The sequence below is a fragment of the Drosophila eugracilis genome, unplaced genomic scaffold (genome assembly GCF_018153835.1).
Source record: "Drosophila eugracilis isolate 14026-0451.02 unplaced genomic scaffold, ASM1815383v1 contig_1765, whole genome shotgun sequence".
NCBI lineage: Eukaryota > Metazoa > Arthropoda > Insecta > Diptera > Drosophilidae > Drosophila > Drosophila eugracilis.
Genome location: NW_024572605.1, coordinates 6,421,843 through 6,441,587, shown reverse-complemented (window position 1 = coordinate 6,441,587; position 19,745 = coordinate 6,421,843). Strand labels below are relative to the sequence as shown.

General features: G+C 41.3%; 5 protein-coding genes across 13 annotated transcripts; 2 read left to right on the top strand and 3 right to left on the bottom strand.

Moving 5' to 3' along the window:
* Nucleotides 1-1,122: 1,122 nt before the first annotated feature.
* LOC108104828 (chondroitin sulfate N-acetylgalactosaminyltransferase 1) lies at nucleotides 1,123-7,485 on the bottom strand. The gene is made up of 5 exons (XM_017211124.2): nucleotides 7,375-7,485; nucleotides 2,647-3,710; nucleotides 2,455-2,591; nucleotides 2,085-2,387; nucleotides 1,123-2,025 (listed from the first exon to the last, which is right to left on the bottom strand). Exons 2-5 carry the CDS (start codon nucleotides 3,683-3,685, stop codon nucleotides 1,882-1,884), a joined length of 1,623 nt encoding a protein of 540 aa, XP_017066613.1. The 5' UTR covers nucleotides 3,686-3,710; nucleotides 7,375-7,485; the 3' UTR covers nucleotides 1,123-1,881.
* Nucleotides 4,199-7,381, top strand: LOC108104832 (synaptobrevin). 3 transcript variants are annotated; one of them, XR_001772319.2, is made up of 5 exons: nucleotides 4,199-4,335; nucleotides 4,637-4,693; nucleotides 5,478-5,815; nucleotides 6,124-6,351; nucleotides 6,990-7,381. XR_001772319.2 is itself a non-coding variant. In XM_017211129.2 (4 exons), exons 2-4 carry the CDS (start codon nucleotides 4,647-4,649, stop codon nucleotides 7,058-7,060), a joined length of 456 nt encoding a protein of 151 aa, XP_017066618.1. In that variant the 5' UTR covers nucleotides 4,199-4,335; nucleotides 4,637-4,646; the 3' UTR covers nucleotides 7,061-7,381. The 3 variants fall into 3 exon arrangements, 2 of the variants coding, with proteins under 2 accessions (XP_017066618.1, XP_017066620.1); XM_017211129.2 differs by lacking the exon at nucleotides 6,124-6,351; XM_017211131.2 differs by lacking the exon at nucleotides 6,124-6,351 and having other exon boundaries at nucleotides 4,200-4,335; nucleotides 5,550-5,815.
* A 182-nt stretch (nucleotides 7,486-7,667) lies between the features above and the next one.
* On the bottom strand, nucleotides 7,668-8,947 carry LOC108104830. 2 transcript variants are annotated; one of them, XM_017211127.2, is made up of 6 exons: nucleotides 8,840-8,947; nucleotides 8,569-8,760; nucleotides 8,366-8,516; nucleotides 8,167-8,313; nucleotides 7,979-8,116; nucleotides 7,668-7,886 (listed from the first exon to the last, which is right to left on the bottom strand). In XM_017211127.2, the coding sequence occupies exons 2-6, from the start codon at nucleotides 8,676-8,678 to the stop codon at nucleotides 7,668-7,670; spliced, it is 765 nt and encodes a 254-aa protein (XP_017066616.1). In that variant the 5' UTR covers nucleotides 8,679-8,760; nucleotides 8,840-8,947. The 2 variants fall into 2 exon arrangements, with proteins under 2 accessions (XP_017066616.1, XP_017066617.1); XM_017211128.2 differs by having other exon boundaries at nucleotides 8,569-8,735; nucleotides 8,840-8,921.
* Nucleotides 8,948-9,287: 340 nt separating this feature from the next.
* LOC108104829 lies at nucleotides 9,288-10,415 on the top strand. Of its 2 annotated transcripts, XM_017211125.1 has the most exons (5): nucleotides 9,288-9,438; nucleotides 9,493-9,637; nucleotides 9,694-9,819; nucleotides 9,873-10,022; nucleotides 10,080-10,415. In XM_017211125.1, the coding sequence occupies exons 1-5, from the start codon at nucleotides 9,311-9,313 to the stop codon at nucleotides 10,371-10,373; spliced, it is 843 nt and encodes a 280-aa protein (XP_017066614.1). In that variant the 5' UTR covers nucleotides 9,288-9,310; the 3' UTR covers nucleotides 10,374-10,415. The 2 variants fall into 2 exon arrangements, with proteins under 2 accessions (XP_017066614.1, XP_017066615.1); XM_017211126.1 differs by lacking the exon at nucleotides 9,288-9,438 and having other exon boundaries at nucleotides 9,549-9,637; nucleotides 9,713-9,819.
* Nucleotides 10,416-10,422: 7 nt separating this feature from the next.
* LOC108104827 (histidine decarboxylase) lies at nucleotides 10,423-19,344 on the bottom strand. 5 transcript variants are annotated; one of them, XM_017211121.2, is made up of 9 exons: nucleotides 17,698-19,344; nucleotides 15,020-15,277; nucleotides 14,006-14,584; nucleotides 13,676-13,785; nucleotides 13,473-13,526; nucleotides 12,646-13,339; nucleotides 12,093-12,238; nucleotides 11,808-12,036; nucleotides 10,423-11,636 (listed from the first exon to the last, which is right to left on the bottom strand). In XM_017211121.2, exons 2-9 carry the CDS (start codon nucleotides 15,045-15,047, stop codon nucleotides 10,924-10,926), a joined length of 2,553 nt encoding a protein of 850 aa, XP_017066610.1. In that variant the 5' UTR covers nucleotides 15,048-15,277; nucleotides 17,698-19,344; the 3' UTR covers nucleotides 10,423-10,923. The 5 variants fall into 5 exon arrangements, with proteins under 5 accessions (XP_017066610.1, XP_017066606.1, XP_017066605.1 ...); XM_017211117.2 differs by lacking the exon at nucleotides 17,698-19,344 and adding an exon at nucleotides 16,263-16,298; XM_017211116.2 differs by lacking the exon at nucleotides 17,698-19,344 and adding an exon at nucleotides 15,511-15,524.
* Nucleotides 19,345-19,745: the final 401 nt, after the last annotated feature.

The following is a 19,745-nucleotide window of genomic DNA, read 5'->3' as shown; positions in this document are numbered from 1 at the left end:
ACTCCAACCCGAGCTTGGGTTCTGCCCAGAGCCGAGAGCACTGAACCGCGATCCCAGGCCCCCGGATCATCGTGGCTATTAGAGGTGGTTTTTTTGGGCTTTTGGTAGTGGTTGCTGCTGATGGCTGTGGTTCGCTGGCATTCGTGGCTAAGGTGTTGGCACCTGGCTGAGTCTTTTTTTGTGTGTTGGGATGGGTCGCCGATTTGTCACTTCGCCTGCTCCGACACCTTGGGGCGGGCTGTGGCTCTCGTTTCATGGTCAGTTTGGCTTTCGGAGAATGACAGGGAGGATGTGCCCGAAAAACGCCTTGATTGTCTCATCGAGAAACGGGCTAATTATGCGTCTGTTGCGTAATGCCTCAGAGAACACTCCTGTGAAATTATCGCAGATTATTTTGACTTCTTGGGTAGTGATTCACAGGGTGTTGAGTCTTATACTCAGCATGAGACTAGCATTTCCACTTTAAAATGAAACAAAACGCCTTTTCAGCGCTTGCATAATCCACGACCGTGACCATGAAAAGACTTTCCACCTGAAGACGTCCCAAATGAAGAAATTTTCTTCGGGGTCTATCAAAGACTTTAAATACTCTTTGAGGAAAATTCAAGATAAGGGGAGAAAATATTCTACAAATTCTACTTTAACTTTCCTTTCCTTTGCGTTTATTCATCAATAACGATCTTAGTTTGGATTTCTGTAAATTAAAGGCATATTTTTTCAGAATCTTCTTTCTGCTTTATGAATTTAATATGCTTTTTAATGTCCTGCTTGTTAAATTCGTTCCATTTTTCAAGCATTTAAGCTAAATATGTACCTATTTAAGCTGTTAAATTGACTTTAAATAATTTAGAAGTAAATATTCCAACATAATCAGTTCTAGAAACAACATAACTAGTTAGAAGTTGAACATCCAACAGCGGATCATCTCCAAAATCAGGTAAATGTAAAAGGATTTCCGCTATCAAAGCATGACAAATTACCTTGCCAAAGAGATACACCACGTCATGGTGTGGGGATATAGTCGAGATCTAGCAGGTGGCGCCATGGATCAACTTCTTGGTATGCATGCTCAGTGAACCCCAGGCAAAGGTCGTTGGCATCGTCCATCAAAAAGCATAGACCAACATAAAAAAAACAACAACCAGGCGACAAGTTTAATTAAACGATTTAATTTAGTTTTTTACAAAGCGCGCAACAGTCTGGCAGATTTGTTAGGCTCAGTTTGAGATACAGATTCGATATGGTACTCGTAAATATATATATGTATGTATATCTTTTTCTTGGGCTTTGGAGATTGCATCTAGTTTGCTTCATGGAAGAACAATTTGTGATGTGTGTGTGTGGGTGTGTTTAGAGTGTGTGTAGAGTGTGTCTCTTTCGAGGACGCAACAAGATCAACAATTAAGCTAATTCAACGATTCTGCTAAATACGAGTTATTGTCTCAAGTTGTACATACTTCATAGCCTACAAGTATGAGTGTTAGCATGTGTGAAATAATGGCAGTGCACGTAATGGTTAAGTTATGATTAACTTAAGAGGGCTAACTAAAAGCTGGTTTTAAAAGAATTTTATCTAACTTAGATTAGAAAAGTTAAATAAGAAGTAAATATCACAAATATGTTTGTTATCCATCTAAAACCATGCATTTTTACCTATTAATAAGTAATACTTTACTGATCGAAGTTTTATCAAATGAAATGAACTAAAATTTGTATCCAATGGGTTGATGACAGAACTATGAATTTAAGAAATAAACATAGTACAGTAGTAACTCCTTAATATTTAAACTATATCACTGCAATCCTTTTCACACACACTTGAAATTCCTTCTTAAGATAGAAAAGCCAAGCGATTAGAGATACATCAAGTATAGTCGAGTATCACGATAGCATTTTGGCAGCACTAGCAGCGGCTATATCATCCCGGAAAGCCAGGAATCCAAGTTGAGCATGAGAGGCCTCGTTCAAAGCCCTCGATCTAATGCAAGCGCGGTACTGATCGGCAGTCAACGAACTAGAACATATCTGTTAGATAAAAAAGTATTTTATTAAATCATAGATATGACAAAAATGTAGAGTAATACCTTTGTGTGCCATCTATGGAAGATTCCCGGATCTGTGGCTCTGATGATCTTAATCTTCGAGCGAACATACTTTCGGTATAGCATCACATCCTCACCGCCCCAGCCTATGATCTCCTCCTCGTCAAAACCCCGCACCTGCAGGAAGTTCGAGCGGTACTGGCAAGTCATGCCATAGCCAAAGTCCCGCCAGAAACCAGTATCCCTAGAGATCACCAGCTGCTCCTCTTCAGCGGGCAAGGGTTTGCCCTGCAGCGAGTATACCACATGGGGATTATACAGGCTGAATACCACTGGGTAGTAGACCTTTTTAAGGGGGTTTTTTATTTCTTTAAATTGTTACTTTTGTATCTCTAATAGTAGATCCTTTTACCTTCTTTCCTGGAGCAGCATTCCAACGGCAACGCTCCAGAAATCTTGTAGTGAACATTATGTCTACATCGCACATGAAGAGCAGAACGTCCTCGCCTGCAGGTTGGATGTGCTCCGCTCCCAGTCTTAAAGCTTTGGCTAAATACAACATATCAATGATTAACTAAAATTAATTAGAACTAGAACCACCTACCCCTGCTAAAAGTCTCATTGAGTGCCAGAAACTGTGTCCTTTGAGATCTTCCAGCCAGCCTCTTAGCCTGCGCCAATCCACTGGTTCCAAAGTATACCACTATGAGCTCCAATCGCTGATCCTCGAGTTTGGCGAACATCTGTAGGAAACTGCGAAAGCTATGCAGACGTCCAGCCAAGGGTAGTATCACATGAATCACAGGTGGACTGTGACTTGGCTGGGAACTACCATTATCCACATTAAAGGATAACTCCGACAGTTGGACAGTTTGGAGGGGAGCAAAGGGTCGCATGACCAGGGCTCTCCTTACAGGACTCGCCTGGTGCTTTACACTTTGGAAATACAGCTCATACTGAGTGCCTGTGGTGGGTTCATTGCGATATATACCCTCGATAAAATCATCCAGGGTGTACTTGATCACATCCGAGGGGTAACCTCCGGCAGAACCAGATCCCTTTGCTCGTATCCTGGCTGAATGGTTTCGATTGAGGCTTTCCAAAGCTTTGTTTACCGACTCGATGAGATCACGTCTTCGATAACCTATGGGTTTCTCCACCACCCGCTTACCCAGTCCCAAATCAATGGGATACACCCTGGTGAAGGTGAAGTGATTGTAGGGTATCAGCTCGTACTCATTATTCAGCGGCAGCCCATGGAGAATTTCTGCGGCTCCCACTTGCTTCCGGATATAGCTACTACAATCGTAATGGTGACCCAGTGGAGCAGTTGGTGGACCCACTGTGGTCTCTTGCAACTGAAGACTACCATTGGATTGCTTTCCTGAACTTCGATTATTCTGCAGAAATATAATTTGAGCTCGTAGAGTCAAGACTTCCTGTTTTAGCCGCTCTATCTCAGCATCCCTTTCACTTAAGGCGTAGCTAAATCCACTGGATTCGCTGGGATTATTGGGCTGGGTTTCCTTATCCGTCAGTTCATCGAATCCACATTTTGTGAGGACCACAATGGAGGCGGCTGTTACCAAGGCGAACAGCACCAGCAGTCGCAGCAGCAATTTCGACACCACCGAGTTATGCATTTTCCATAGTTTCACGGTTTTTTACCTGTAAATTAAACAATTCGAAAAACCGTTAATAATATATCGGTGGTTCTACCCTCATCATAACGATCAAAATAAAAAAACATTTTACAGTCATAAGAAACTAGTGACGAAATCGCTTACATTGAGGAGATTTCTACATAAGACTAATAATTATACACACTATTTCTACATAAGTCTAATAATTATACACGCAATTTACACGATATTTACATTTCTTGGCATCCTCATTATGCGGTTCGAGTCTTTGCATATTGAAGGCTTAGTGTATTTTTTTTCTGATATTTCGAAACGATCATTTAATTTTATCCAATAAAATAGTTCAATGATTTAAATTTAAAATTGTAAAACCTAAACTAATTTAATGCTTGCCTATGTTTTATTTTCCTTAAATATTAATTAAAATACACTTGTATATAAAATACAAAATTTTAATTTAGCATTTTTGTGAAAAACATCGATAGTATCGAATAAAGATTAACTTAAGTGCCAGCACTAGCAATTCAACGGTCACACTGATCACAAGCTGATATTTATAAAAAAGAATTTGTACTATTAAAAAGGAAGGCCGTAAGTTTTCCGTGGAAACCCCTAAATAAACAGCAGTATTCTACAGGCACATTGTCAAGGTGAGTGCCCGGGTGGTGGTGGTGGGTGGTTGGGGAATGATTTCCAGGTCATGTAAACAGGGTTTGTTGGCAATCCGGCATGCAACAAGTTATTTTTTCGCTTCGACGGTGATGGCATTTCTCTAAATCTGAGTGATTCATAGGCCGAATAGATAAGGCGTGTGTGCTGCGTTTTGTTTTCTTTTTGCTAATTTTTTTTTGATTTGTAATCTCCATACTTTTTGGGTGTGTGTAAATATGACATTCTGTTAAATAAAACATTGATTAACGGGTTATTTTTGATTCATTTTCTTCCCTCCAGCAACTTTATAATGGAGAACAACGAAGCCCCCTCCCCCTCTGGATCCAACAACAACGAGTAAGTGGTGGAAATCCATCGAATCAGCAGGCTCAGCGCACAAAAGCAAGGAAAATCTAGCCAAGTGACGTCATATTACTCAATGGAGCAAAAAGAAAACCGGAAATAGGGTCTTTAGGGTCAGCTGTTAGACTTTGGAATAACTTGGATGTCATAGTATTTATGTAGTAGCAACATCAGTAGTTAGATCTTAATTGAACTATCTAATAACTATCTGGTTCAGCTGAGATAGTTTAGTTAGACTTCGACCTTTAAGAATATCTTAATTTAATGATCGTACATAGCTTTTTGTAAGTTGGAAAAAATATATTTTAAAAGTATTCAAATTGAATTATCTTGAGAAACAGAACTATTGTATTACTTTAAAGCTGATTACTAAAGAATGTTTCAGAGAATTAAGCGAGTGACTGTTGACTAATCATGAAATTTAACGAAACTTTAGATTTTGAAGTTTGATTAGCCTTTTTAGTCTTTTTCTTAGGAATTTCAAACATAGGCTCAGCATATCTCACAGATCTTTGTAAAAAAAGAAAGAAAGAAGCTGTTTAAAGTATATCCGTCACTAAAGTTAATTTGTATAGCCACACAAAGACTGGCCTCCATGTATCGCAAGCAATAATGATAATGCCTTATCTGACATTTCGTTTTATACTGACTGAAGTGTATATATAGATGATATATGTCCTTTGATACTCTTGCTTTTGTGCTCTGCTGCTAAATGACATATATCTGCTGCTCTTCAAAAGTGTAAGCATCCTCCACAAACACACATAATATTGTACAGTTTTCCCATACTTCCGCCGCCGCCGAACTCGAATGACAATCACTACAATCAATATGGGGACCATAAAATCAGCAACAACAATGCCGCCCAGAAGAAACTGCAGCAGACCCAGGCCAAGGTGGATGAGGTGGTCGGGATTATGAGGGTAAACGTAGAGAAGGTCCTGGAGCGAGACCAAAAGCTATCGGAACTTGGCGAGCGGGCGGATCAGCTGGAGCAGGGAGCATCTCAGTTTGAACAGCAGGCCGGCAAGCTGAAGCGCAAGCAATGGTGGGCCAATATGAAAATGATGATCATCCTAGGCGTCATAGCCGTTGTGCTGCTCATCATTGTCCTGGGTAAGTTTTCCCCATCGCTTTTCAAACGCTTCTTCTTTGGCTTTCTGGGGCTTCTTGGTTGCGGTTTTTCGTCTTTCTCGATCAGGCTAAAGATCAGTAGTGTAGCTAGGTGACTGGTTTGGTTTTGGTATTTGTCATATCTATAACAAGCAAGTCGACGCCCTGCAAACGCCCTAATCTTGCTCAACCTGTGGTTTCGGCTTTCTAGCTAACTAATCCATGTGGCCCAAACAGCTAACTAATCCAATAACAGATACTCGTACTCGTACTGATGACAACCCCTTGTGAATTTCTGTTTTTTCTTGCAGTGTCGCTTTTCAATTGATACAATTTAACTCTCACACAAACACAGAAAAACAAAAGCAAAGCCAACAAAAAATCAAAAAGCAATTCCGTTTACCATACAGCAAAGTTAAGGTTCAATTTAATCATTACATACGTTTATATACGTATACCCGGCTCCTACTATATACACTTTAAATTGTATATTATATTTTATAAAACGTCTTAAGCTAAGCAACTCTAAAACTCCAAAGGTAATATGTGTTCTTGTGTCTGTCCTTAGTGTTAATTATCATGTTATTTGTTTAGTTTATACTTTAGACTCGTTTAGTGTGTGAAGATTAGAACCACAATGTGTACGTGTGTAGACTGTAAAGTATTTCGCTATGGTGATGTAGTTTGGTTTTTGAAAGTGTGAAAAACTATAGACAAGAGAGAGGGTATAAACAGCACTATTGATAGTGAAATCTTTGGTTGGCAACATAAGAAAATTGTTCTACGCAAATCGATCTCTAAAAGGTATAACTGATCCTCCTGAAAAGTCAAAATTATTTGATGGTTTTATTTTAAAATAAGCCTTATAAGCTTGTTGATAGGAATTTTATGTAAAAGTCACGTCTAGTCGAAAATTGAAATGGAAAATGAGAAGGTAACAGCCAAGTCTGCCTTATTGATGATGGAAATTTCATAGTGTTGAATCACTCTATTGCCTTATTTCTTTTTATACGTTTAGAATTTGATTGATAGAGATTATTATGTTTCATATACTTTGAAACAGGAAATGTATCTTCAAAGTTTGATTAGGAACTTTTGCGAGAAAACTTGTTGAGTTTTCTATAAACCTAGTTCAACCATCTAACTAATAACATATGTGCTTTCCATTTCTCCATAGCGTCCGTTTGGCCATCTAGCAGCGACAGTAGCAGTGGCAGTAAGGCAGTCACCCAAGCACCGCCGCACTAAAGGCCTTCAAGGGATTGAGGTAAACGCACGGATACGAAATGGAAAAGGACCAAACAACTACATATGGGACGAAAACCTTTCTGGTCTTTTCGCGCAAACAGAGAGAGAGAGAGAGAGGAGAGATGAAGTAAATCAAAAAGGATAACTTACTAAAATTTCGTCTATCATATATATTTAACCAGAATGTAATTATTAAAACTTAATGTTAAACGTAACACTTTTACGTATTGTGTAGCCGAGACCGGAGGTCCCATTTAAATGTGTAATGCATATGTAAAATTATATATACGTCATAAATACATCATGCCACCTACACTTTAACCAGTCCATAGAAGTCCGCCGTAGTTTTATGAAAACTTTTCACAGACAAAGCCATTTATTTACATTCAGCGACGATGGTTAAATTGCGCGTGCCAAGAAATTAGTTATCGATTTTCCGGCAAACCGAATCGAATCGAGACGACTGGAGTCGCGCCAACCAGACAAACAGGCCCCATCGACATCAAGACACTGAGTAACCATGTCGCAACGATGGATGAGGAGACCTCGTCGTCTAGCGTAAACATTCCGTCCCAGCTGTTCCGATAGTCCGCGCATGCGTTCCCATTCAATTGGCGGTTTCTCGATAAAATAGGATTTTAAAAACTCCCCGTACGTCCGCGTCCCATTCCATTAGCTCCATAAAAGATGCCATCGTCGCCACGTATCCCATATAAAGCGCAAAGAAGTTGAGGTAATACAACTGACCGATCAGTATATAGTCCCCTTTCGAATGCCAATGATAGAAGTTTGGTCTTCGTATCGAGGCGGCAAAAATTAAGACGAACTGTGGAGGGCAAGGCATGGATCATTAGCTCTTACTCTTTGGATCGTTATAAAAGTCAGTGTGTCATTAAATTAAATTTCCTTATTACTTACCACATTTGAGATTAAGGTGTACGTCAGCAGAGTGGGAAACTCTATGGCAACACGCTTCATCTCGGCGCACACTATGATTCCGAAACAGGTGAGCACAAATACCCTTTCACTCCAAAGGATCACCTTGTGGCGGCTGGTCTAAGGTACGAGATTTAAGCGAAGGCGAACCCAAGGGATTCCTCACTTACGAATAGTCCTCTTTGATATTTGGCTGACTTGTTTCCGAATATGATACTAATTATCATCACGATGATGGTCAGGATGACTCCAATAATGAGGCATATGTAGGAGGCTCGTTTGGCGGGCTTCATGATCGACAAGGTGTTAACCTCGTACTAGAGATATGCTATTTAGTGAAAATACAAGGAAAAAGGAACATCCACTCACCGTCCAGACGCCCGCCAATACGCGCACCCACATGGGTTTCTTAACGATTATATGGTAGAAGAATCCGTATAGCTGGATGGACAGGAAGCTGATGAGGAACTGAAGCAGACTGAGGTAGTAGTGTTCCGCCAGAAAGTCTTTAAATGGCTTGCTAGGAAATATATAATTTTGATTGCCGATGTCTAATGGATCTTACTACTCACATCTCCATGGCCACTGTAACCTGAATATGTCCGATGACGAGCATAATAATAGTCACCCTGTATGTGGGCACTACAAAACTACGGTTCGGTGGGGCAGATTCACGCAACATATGTAGAGACGCTCTAGGTCTGGGACTATATCTGGAGTGGCTTGATTCGATTCACATCTAAATTTATGAAGAAAACATCAAACTATCAGAAAAATAAATGCCAACTGTTCTGACCGCCATCGTGGGATCGCGACAAGTCGCAATCTATGGATAATGCATACCTTTCAGATGATTTTGTGGTCTAAAGGGTCCCTGGCGGCATGTGAAAGACGTGCAAAACTATTACGATATGGCGGATCCAGAACTTTGTGTGACTGACTAACTGCCATTTTGCATTTTGTACAATTTAAGTAAAAAATATCTAAAAATCATTTCTAGAAAGTCTTGGATATCTATGTTCCTATAAATAATAACTTTATCCTTTTACTATGTTTAGGTTTTAGGAAAATCTTATTGAAAATAAAAAAAATGGCTAAAAAAAGTCCTTGAGCATCGTTTTCTATATCTGGATAGATGCCTTATAGATAATCCTAGCAGCCAGTATGTGAACTTAAAGAAAATAAGGTGGTTTCTTCCTCGGATCTCCATTACATATCAGAGTGGCCTTGACCTTTCCATTAAGTTTGATCTTATTTGTTGTTAGTTTCTGTCTACATTGCTCCGACACAGCCCGGGCCACGCCCACATCAGCCATGGAGGACCGCCGGCAGAGAATGCGGGCATATCGGCGGGCCCGTCGGAAGTTTGCCTGCATTGTCTATATGGTGACCATAGCCTGGATGGTTTTGGCCCTATTGCAATGGCTACTTGTCAGCATAATGTGAGTTGGGAGGATATTAAAGATCTTCTGAGATAATCTTCCTTGCCGTTTCAGCACTGACATAGGCATGGCCTTTACCAACTTTTACTGGATTAGTGTCATTTTCTTTGCCGTGGCCATGATAATGGTCACGTTGTTCATATTCTTCGAGAAGATCCGCTTCATCGTTGGCCTTAACTGGTTGATCACCGTGCTGATAGTGAGTATCCTGCGAAGAGGTTCTGCCTGATCTTCCAATTCGAAACCATCGACTAGGTGGAGTTTGTGATTATAGGTATTTTTGCTCTGGTGGCCCGATCTCTTTGGCCGGATATGTTGATGTGGTTTTTCATCTGCATGCTGCTGATCTTCCTTTTTGTGATGCTGGGATCCATAATACCAGTAAGGATTCGATTAGCTTTTGCTACTGATTCTACTTTAAATATATTCCTTAGCATGACCTTACATTGGATGTCGTAATTCTGTTTGTGATAGCCTTTATTTTCCTGATCGTCACCATCTTCTTTGTCATGATGCACATTCTGATAGCCATGCCGTACTCCTTCATGATCTTCCAGATCTTCATCAGCGTGATTGTGCTATTGGTAAGGGAAGCAGCTAATCTTTAAGATCCATTTAGCTAATCTTTGATTCTCCCAAAGTTCGTGATGTACCATGCTCAGACCATCAATGGTGGACGCTTTGCCGAGATGCGACTCAACGATCATCTGCTGGCCTCGCTCATCCTCTTCCACGACTTCATCATCCTATACCTACTGACTTTCTATGCTCAGATTGTCTACCGTTTCGCCTCGAGGAACTCGAAACCTAATTCAACTGTTTATGAGTTATGGAATGCGACGACCCCGTATGACTTAGATAATATTATCATAGAAGACTATGACGAATCCACCGAAGGAGGCTCCCGCGATGAAGCCCTATCGCCTGGTGGTTAGGCATCCTGAAAATCAACAAATAGTAATAAAAAAATATTCGAACTTTGGTTGTGTTTAACTGGAACCTTGAAACTTTAATCACACTGACATTAATTAAACATTTGGATATATGTAAGCTGTTAAGTTTTGAAATTTGTTTGGTTTTCGGTTTTGTCTAGATCAGAACTATTCGACTACTAATCAGTTATCTTACATTAGGATATAGATATGGGCATGCAGATTATATAGGTATAACGTACGGCTCAACATTGATTGGAACTACGATTGATTGATCGCATTATTGATTGATTGCACAGCAGCGTTGGATGATTCGCCCTTCTCCCCAATCACACTTATGTACAATGTTAGATGTTAGATAAGTAATAGTTGCGTGTTAACCAGAAGTAAAACTTAGAATAATAGAAATATGGACTTTTATAGCTTACTTTGAAATTAATAATTCGAATTTTTTCGATTAAATTTAAATAATCCAAAGAGAGCTCTAAATATTTTGGACCTAATATTCTTAATAAAAATAAAAACTAAAAATAAGGATATTTTAAACCTAATACTAGAGTGACTCCATCGATGAGGTGGCCGAGCAAACGGTGGCGTCTGAGTCGCTATTCGGTTCCCGCTGCCCCTCCCCAATTCCATGAGCGGAGAGCATCGGTTGCGAGGAGGGTGAAGCAAAGGACAACAGCAGTGGAGTCACCAGTTCATCGAGACTGCTCAGGGGCGTGGGTGTAGGCGTGGCACCGCCACTGAGACTGCTGCTCTCCGTCGAAGAGTTGTTACCCAGAGATTGGGACTGCGAGGAGTAGCGTTCTAGCAGCAGCTGGCTGAACGTCTTGGCCGGCCAGTCCGGATCCTCCGGCGTTTCCCTGGTGGGCGTGGTCAGGGGCGTGGGCAGGCGAAAGATGCTGCTGCTAAAAGAGGCACTACTCTGGGCAAGACTCTCCAGAGGCTCCAGAAACCGCCTGCCATGGTAAACGTTGCAGGTGGTGACGGGGGTCAGGAGGCTATCCACGGACGCGGTGACATCACGAATGGGCAGGGGTGTGGGAATAGGGATCGATTGTGGGCCTTGATTGGACATTCCGCACAGGGCAATGGGACGAAATTGGTTGGCTGGCGGGGAGTGGGAGTGGGAGGGGGAGTAGGTTAAGGAGTGGCTTAGGGAATGGGATGTGGAGCTGCAACTGCGACTGGCAGTGGACAGGGAGTGGGCGTGGTCGGGAGTGGGTATATTATTGGTCCTGCACAGTGACAGCAATTCAGTTTCTAAAAATGGAAAGGAAGTAACTTAAAGGATTAGAAAGAACTTCCAAGATCTTAACCAATGATGCCACCTTAATGGGCATCACTAGTCTGATTTATCCAAGGGGATTCCCAAAAGCAAGCTAGCACTAGCGATATATCTAAAAGGTCGACTACACTACCTGGGCTTCATACCTTCCGGCGACTCCTCGTTGTCCTCCTGTATGCTGACCTGCACCTCAGTGTTTCCCTGGGCTGTGGAAGTGGTGCGACCATAGGAATTAGTAGAACCAGTCCGAGTTGCACCACTGCCGGCGTCCAGAGTCGTTTGCACCACTACGTCCATGTGCGAGTCCAATGAGAACTGTTTGCCAGACATGAGGATGCCACGCACACGTCGCCGCATTGATGGGGATTCCTGGTGCTGGAAGATCGTAAGTCCAGCCCTTGTTTTTTTTTAAGTAATCCTTATAGACTTACCGCTATCCGAACTCCAGCATAGGTTTTGGCCAGGAACTCATCCGCATCGAATATTGCAGCAAAGGAACCGTTGACAACCTTCGGAGAAAGTGGAGAATTCGAGAGCAGCAGACTCGAGCCGAAGGCTTCGTTCTTCTCCTTGGTTTCTGCGGGGTAACAAAATTGGAATTTTTAAAGATATAGCGTGTTCTGAAGATATATAAACTACATTCTGTACATCTCTGGAGATAGTTTTGAGCTGCTTCTCTGAGTTATTTGAGTTACAAAAGGAAATCCCATTTAGATCTTCTTTAGCTTCCCCTCCCTTGCAACTCTCACGATCTTATCAAAACGAATATATTTATAAATAAATATAAACAAAATTATAAATCAAAAATGCTAAAAATACACACAAAATACATAGCTTAATTAAAGCAACGATTTCGGGCGGATCGGGGTGCATCAACAAACTGAAAACATAAACAGGAACGGAAACAGAAAACAGGAAACAGGAACGGTAACGGGAACAAAAACGTAAGTAGTCGCTACTGAAGACGGTAAGATTTGCGTTTACCCTTGAGATAGACGCGGTTCGAGATTGTGATGTTCATCTCCTCCAGCACAATGGATGCCACCTGTCGGATCTCCATCCAATCCTTGACGATATCATCAAGGGTCGTGTGCGTCGAGGTGATGGTAAACCGGATGACATACTGTCCCTTCAGCGAGGAAGGGATACAGTGAAGATTCCCTCTATGGTTTAGCCTCTTCAGCAGCTTCTCGGTGATCTCATTATCGCCACGAATCCGAAAGACCACCAATCCCAGATGCCTTTTGGCTGGCAACTCAAATCGGTGATCGGCCAGGACGAGAGCCTCAAATTTCTGGGCCAGACGAACTCCCTCCCGTATGTGACGTTGTAGGCCTTTAATCCCGTAAGATCGCAAAACGAACCACACCTTCAGTGCCCGAAAGCGGCGACTCAGCGGAATCTGCCAGTGCATAAAGTCCACTGCCACCCCGGAATTCTCGTGCTGCAGATACAGTGGCTCCACATTGAAGGTCCTGTGAACGGCAGTGCTATCGCGCACCCACAATGCCGTGGCATCAAAATGCACCATCAGCCACTTGGAGGGATTGAAGGCAATCGAGTCCGCCCGCTCTATGCCGCGCAACCAGGTGCGAAACTCCGGGCAGATGAAGGCGCTGCCGGCATACGCCGCATCCACATGAAGCCACAGGTGGTGCTCCGCGCATACCACGCCGATCTGGGGGAAAGTTTTTAATATTAGTTTATTATGCTAAGAAATACATATTGTTAACATTTTAAATATCTTTTGACTTCAATAAACTGAAGTGCCTTTTCTATTTTTCTTCATAATTATTCCCAAAAGCACCCACCTCCTCCAGGTTGTCGAAGCTGCAGCTGCCGGTGGTGCCGAGCGTGGCGCAGACCTAAAAATAAACCACCGCAGGACACTTAAATGCTGACATGTATTAATTGGCTCCAGTGGGAGTCGCGATTCTGAAGTTCTCCATTCAAGAATCAGGAATCAGCTGGCTGCGAAAGGCGGGCCAATTAATTTTGACAGACTGCCACTCACCCAGAAGGGGACCAGGCCCTGCTTAATGTCATCCTCGATGGCCTCGCGCAACAGTTTGCCGCGCATCGCCAGGTCCTCATCCGCCTCGATGTATCGCATCCTCACGAGTCCTGCGGACAAAGAAAAAAGGAGTGGGCGAGTGGCTTAAACCATAAGCGGCTTAAACAATAAAGTAAGCTTTGGTCGAGTGGGCCGACCAAATGATATTGCGGTGTTACGAAAATGCGTCAACAGTTTGCTAACTTCGTTAAAAATAAGTTAACTAAAAATGAGACTAAATTACCCTGCACTGAAAATCTAAAAATACTCAAACTAACACATAAAACCCACCAATTAGCGCTGCCTTCTCTACACTAGAGTGCGCCTGATCGGAGCAGTAGGCCACCAGCCTGGCATTGATTTCTGCATCCTGATAGCCAGGATGCCGTTCATGGAATCGCTGGATTGCCCGAGTCCTTCCAGCCAGCAGGCAAACAAGGGTAGCCTCACTGGCCGTCGTCTGCAACACACCGCCGCCCTGACTCTGCGAACTCAAATGGAGGAAGGCATCTGGCAGGCCGATCATCTTTCCCAACCAGTTCATCACAATGATCTCCAGTTCAGTGCAGGCCGGTGAACTGGCCCAGGTGAAGCCCAGGCAATTAATGGCATCCGCCAACATGTCACCCAGCAGAGATGGCATCGAGTTGAGGGCCGGAAAGTAGGCATGCATATGTGGCGATTGCCAGTGGGTTATTCCGGGCATCACAATCCGCTCCACATCCGAGAATATCTTTGGCCAAGGTTCCCCTTCGATGGGAGCTGATTCCGGCAGTAGCTGACGCATATAACCAGGACTTACATCCGGAAAAACACGACGTTCTCGTATGTTCTCCAGATAGTCTGCGATATAGTCGACCATCTCTTTGCCTAAAATAAAGCAATGGGTTTATAAAAAGATAGGATTTAGCTTCTTTATACTTTTACATTTAAAATTTTTTCTAATGTAAAATCACCTATTTCTTTAACACTTTCTAAACCATTAAAATAATTATCAAAAAAATGGTATTTAAAATATGAATCAAAAGTATAAAAAACAAATAAATATATTAATAATTTGTGTTTTTAAAACAACCCCCCATGTGAGCTTTAGAATTGATTTGAAAATATGTTACTAGTTAGCTGGGATTTGTCTCTGTGTCTGGGAATTCAATTATGGGCCATCAAACGAAGACAAACGGCCAGAACAAATCCGCCTTGGGCCAATCAAATATACGCCCCATTGGATTGGATTTCCATCCGGTATATAAGAGAGTATATATGCCGCTGTGCATTTTATGGCCTAGATTTGGCCAATAGACTCACCCCTTTGGCGGTATTCCTTGAAGTCCATCGTGCAATCGCTTTGGCTAAATCCTTTTTGCTGACGTAAATAATAATACTCTGCAATTGTCGCACGCAATCAGGGTTTTCCTTTACGAAATTTATCAGCTAGCTTCTCTCGTTTCGCAAATGAATTTGGCCTAATCCTATTTGAACTTCTCGCTAGGCCAGCTCCATTTTTCGGGGGAAAAACTTGGGCTAAATTGAAATGGCAAATGTGGAACGTCAACCGTCTGACCGCTGGTGAAAAACAGGGAAAAACAAATGGAGAACAAATATAATGGAATGGAAACTTGGGCACTTCCGATATTGTGGGGCTTCTTTTTGGTGATGGCTGGAAATGGAAATGAAAAGAACAGAAGAAAAGAAAGCGCTTGTGGAAAGGCGATGAGAAAAGCTACCAGCTGTGAAAATACAAGGGTGGACCTCGGCTACCACTGGAAGCGTTTGGACACACACGTGGGGGGATTTACCTAATTTGCGGCGGTGCAATAATATTTATCCTAAAACTAGGGATTTTGGGATGACGCCCTGCTTTTATAGACCTGGCCGGAACCAATTAGATTTCCATTCAATTCGGTTTGGGGGATGTGTGTTGGCAAGTTGTCGGTACATGAACTTCCCTAATTGCCCATCCCTCACGGCATGCGATATGAGGGGTATATTAGAGGGGCAATAACTGCACTTGGATCGCAGCTGATCCCCAACAAAATTCCGTTTAAATTGGAAAGTGCCCCTCTAATTGTTTATGCTTGCTAGCTGGCTGGCTGGCTGGCTGGCTGGCATAGGTTGATTATATTTTAAATACCGCAAATTAACTATATCTCTCGATCTGCAGCGCGTGCATCGGTCTAGTATAGTATAGGTATACCCATTCTCCAACTGCATTTTGTCATGCATTTAAAATGAAGAGAACATGAACTTGAATTCATCGATGGAAATGTCGGGCAATCAAAATGAAATGTTTGCCATTTCACAAAAAAAAATAGCTGAGAGTAAAACTCCAAACATTGTCGTAGATAATTGGGTCAGGGAATTTCGAAAAATGTTAACATTAATTTTGAACTATCATACAAAATTCAAGATAGCCGCTATGTTTTAATATTGTTTATAAATCATTTACTAAAAATGTATTCATCTGATAAAATATAATAATTACTTTGTTGTTGTATTTTTAACAACACTTTTAACAGTTTTATGAGATAAAATAAAACTATTTCATTACCAATTTAAGCACAATCACTAAATATTTGACTTTACCACGCACAGGACTCGAATCAAAGTCGAACTGAATGGAATTGTAGTCCAACAGGACCTATTTATACCCGGAAACTGTTGCTTTTCGGCTGGCAAAACGAAGGGCATTGGGCCAAATGAAATTGCCATTAAACAGCAGGATGGCTATTTTCCTAATATGAGTGTCGACAACAATAAGCTTAGGGAAAAGCGTGGGTGTAGCTGCTATTCTCTGGATACACTTCCTAAGAATAAAGATTTTCCTAAAATTTTATTAATTTTCTTTGTTAGTTACAGCATCTAAAAAGTAAGAAAAAGAGTATTGAGTTCAGATATTAAGTTACTAGAAATAGATGACATATAAAAGGTATTAAATCTTCCAGATATTCCATCTCTTTGTTCCGAATATTCCCCATCAAGGAGAAAGAGTGCATAAAACGGCAACAGGCGGTTGTGAAACAAAGGACATCGATAACAAAGCAGGACCAGCAGCAGCAGCAGCGAGAGAGGGAGAAAAAGAACGGGGACAAAGAGCAACAGCCAATGGGAAGAGATGTCCTTCGCTAGGGAAACAAATCCACTGACCAATGGCAGGCCAGCAAACGCTAAACGGGATCAACAGGCTGTCAGCTGAATACCTCCCTCACTTCCTAAATAATACGCTTGTGGGCTTACTGATAAACATCCCATCTGGCCGGATTAAAACGAAGTTCCCCAGGGAAAACACAGACCAACATGACTCTCACAGGAAGGCATAAAAAACCGAAAAATGCTCGATGCTTATGTTAACTGGAAGCCCATCTTAAAACGCCCAAAAATTACAAAAAAAAAAAAAAAAAGAAGCAAATCAGTCCCCCTCCTTCCTTTGCTCGTTACACACTTGTTACAAGGGAATGGGACAGAAGACACAAAAGAGAAGAAAGAAAGAAAGAAAGATAGAAAGAAAGAAAGAGAGAGGGAGAGAGCATGAGGTCAATGAGCTTTGTACTCGTCTCGAGACTCAGAAAATTTCGACAAAATACCGCTACATTGAATGGCTTTTGCACGTCGAATGAATTTGTATCTGTATCTGTAGTTGTATCTTCAACATGTATCTGTAACTGTTTGCTGTATCTGTATCCGTGAGTGTGTATTACCAAATATTGAGCAATAAGAATAAGAATTTCGGTTTCTTTTGGTCATGAGACGAGACAGTTACAAAGCGGCTTTTGTTCCGCACTCTCTCTCTCTCTCTCTTTCTCTTTCTTTTTTTTTGTTCTTTTTTAAATCGACGGCTAAAAATACACATTTTGTAAGCTTTTTCATTTAGCTGTAAGCAACAGATAAATTCGTTTCAAAACTGCATGTGCATACAAAAACGCCAATAAATGATAATATCTCATTTCTCTTTGTCTTTTTTTCGCTCTTTAGTTTTAAGTGCTTACCTGTTGCGCTCTTAAAACGATCGCCTTGCTTTCTCTCTCTTCGTGCTTTCTTTACACTCTCTCTTCCGCTCTCGCTGCCTCTTTCTCTCTCGCTCTGGGTTTTTTCGTGTGTTTTGATTCCTTCATTCTTGAGCGCTAAGAACGTTCGTTGACCTCGGAGAGTTGGGGCCTCCGCTTAGCGGTACTTCTCAACCTGTTTTGCCCCCCGCTCTCTCTCTCACACACTCTCTGACTCCCGCTCTCTCCAGCGCTTATGTATGAGTGAGTCAGCAAGTGTGTGCATGTTTGCCGTAGAAGTCTTCCTGTTTGCTCAGCGATTAAAGGTGCAACTGAGCGAACTGCGATCCAATGACGGGCCCCAAAGATACACAGATACTCGCTTACTCGATACAACGTCACGGGTTTCGGGTAACTGACTTTTTCGATTGAAAAGCACTACGTGTACTCAGAATAGCCGTCGAACTTTCGGACTTTTGGGCATCCCAATCTCTGATGAAATGCACGCATGACTCGGATGGCATGTGGATGTCTTAAAAGTCAATTTACAGTCAAACTTCTATACATGAAACTTATTTTTTGATGCTAATATAAGGTTGTCTTATGGTTTGAGGTTTCTTAGATCCTAAGATCAATGTAAGATTTTAACTATTACTTAATAATGATAAACAAAATACAACTTATGATTCAAGGTCACCAAACTCATATATCAACAATATAATAAAGATTATTAAGATTAATATTCTCTTATATAGATATAGCTTTTAGCTTAGTTAAGACACATGAAAACCAGCTTGTTGAAAAATCCTTCTTGGGAAAGCTGGACTGTATCTTTTTCGGTTACTGCTTGGATATTTTTGGGCAGTGATCACGCATTTAATTAGCAGGAATTGTGGTGAGCGCCCCCTTTTGCAGGTGTGTTGGTGGGCACACGTGTGCGTGTGTTGAGGTGGGAACTTCTTGCAGCTCCTTTCTCCTTTCTCAACGGCAGCTTCTGTTTCTGTTTTTTTTTTTTTTTTGTTTGCGATTTGCTTGTTTTTCCGCACACACAGGTTCCCGCCAGAGGATGATGATTCCAGCGATTCCATCGCCCAATGAAGAGGAACCCCATAATGATGAACCCCGCGATCGTGATCATCGGATGCAACGGGTCTTCGACTCGGTCTCTGGCCATTTAGTGTTCAATCGTTTGTCCCCACGTCCAGTCCAGTCCAGTCCGGATTCTGGGCTCTCTTCTTCGGTTTGGTTAGCTACCAATCACGATTACGCTCACTCTCCTTCCTTATCCATTCCGTTCCACTTCGGCCGGCATCATCATCACCTTCGCCGGCTAATTTAACCGTTTGAAAACTGTTTGATACGATACGATACCGTCTCAGCCAGACTCGAACTAATTCGCGAATTTTACGATCATGATCTGGCCAAGTGATGAGTTCAAAACCTTGACATTGATCCGAGCATTAGAAGTGAGTGAATGAATGTCCATATCCATTGATGATAACTAAGAACCCGGATAACATGCCCAGCACCATCAGAGGTTAGTAGGGGTTCTTATATTAACTAATACTAGGGTTTGATGTGCTAAAAGAGGATTGATAGCTTAAGTCTTTGTAATACTAATATTATTAATACTGCTAGCCTTTCTATTAAACAGATTTTATTATTAGTTTTGCATTTTGATGTAAATATTTAGTAGATTAATTAAAGATATTTTTTATAAAGATTCTATAAATATGAATAATAAAAGCTTATTATACTTAATATTTTTTTGTTTATTTGCATTTCGTTCAATGCGTCAGCTATGCGTCAGAAATCTGAAAGTCTCAAAGACAAAAAAGGAAACAAAAGAAATATATATGTTACTTAAGTCAATAATAATATAATACGATGATATAACTTTCTTAACGATTCATCATTTCTGAATTAAAAGATTTTTGTATACAAATAAATTTAGGTTTTAAGCTTCTTTCAATAATCAAATCTTATTATGGGTTATTATTGATTAATAGAAGTTTTCTCCAAAATAATATCTCAATAAACTTATTACAAAA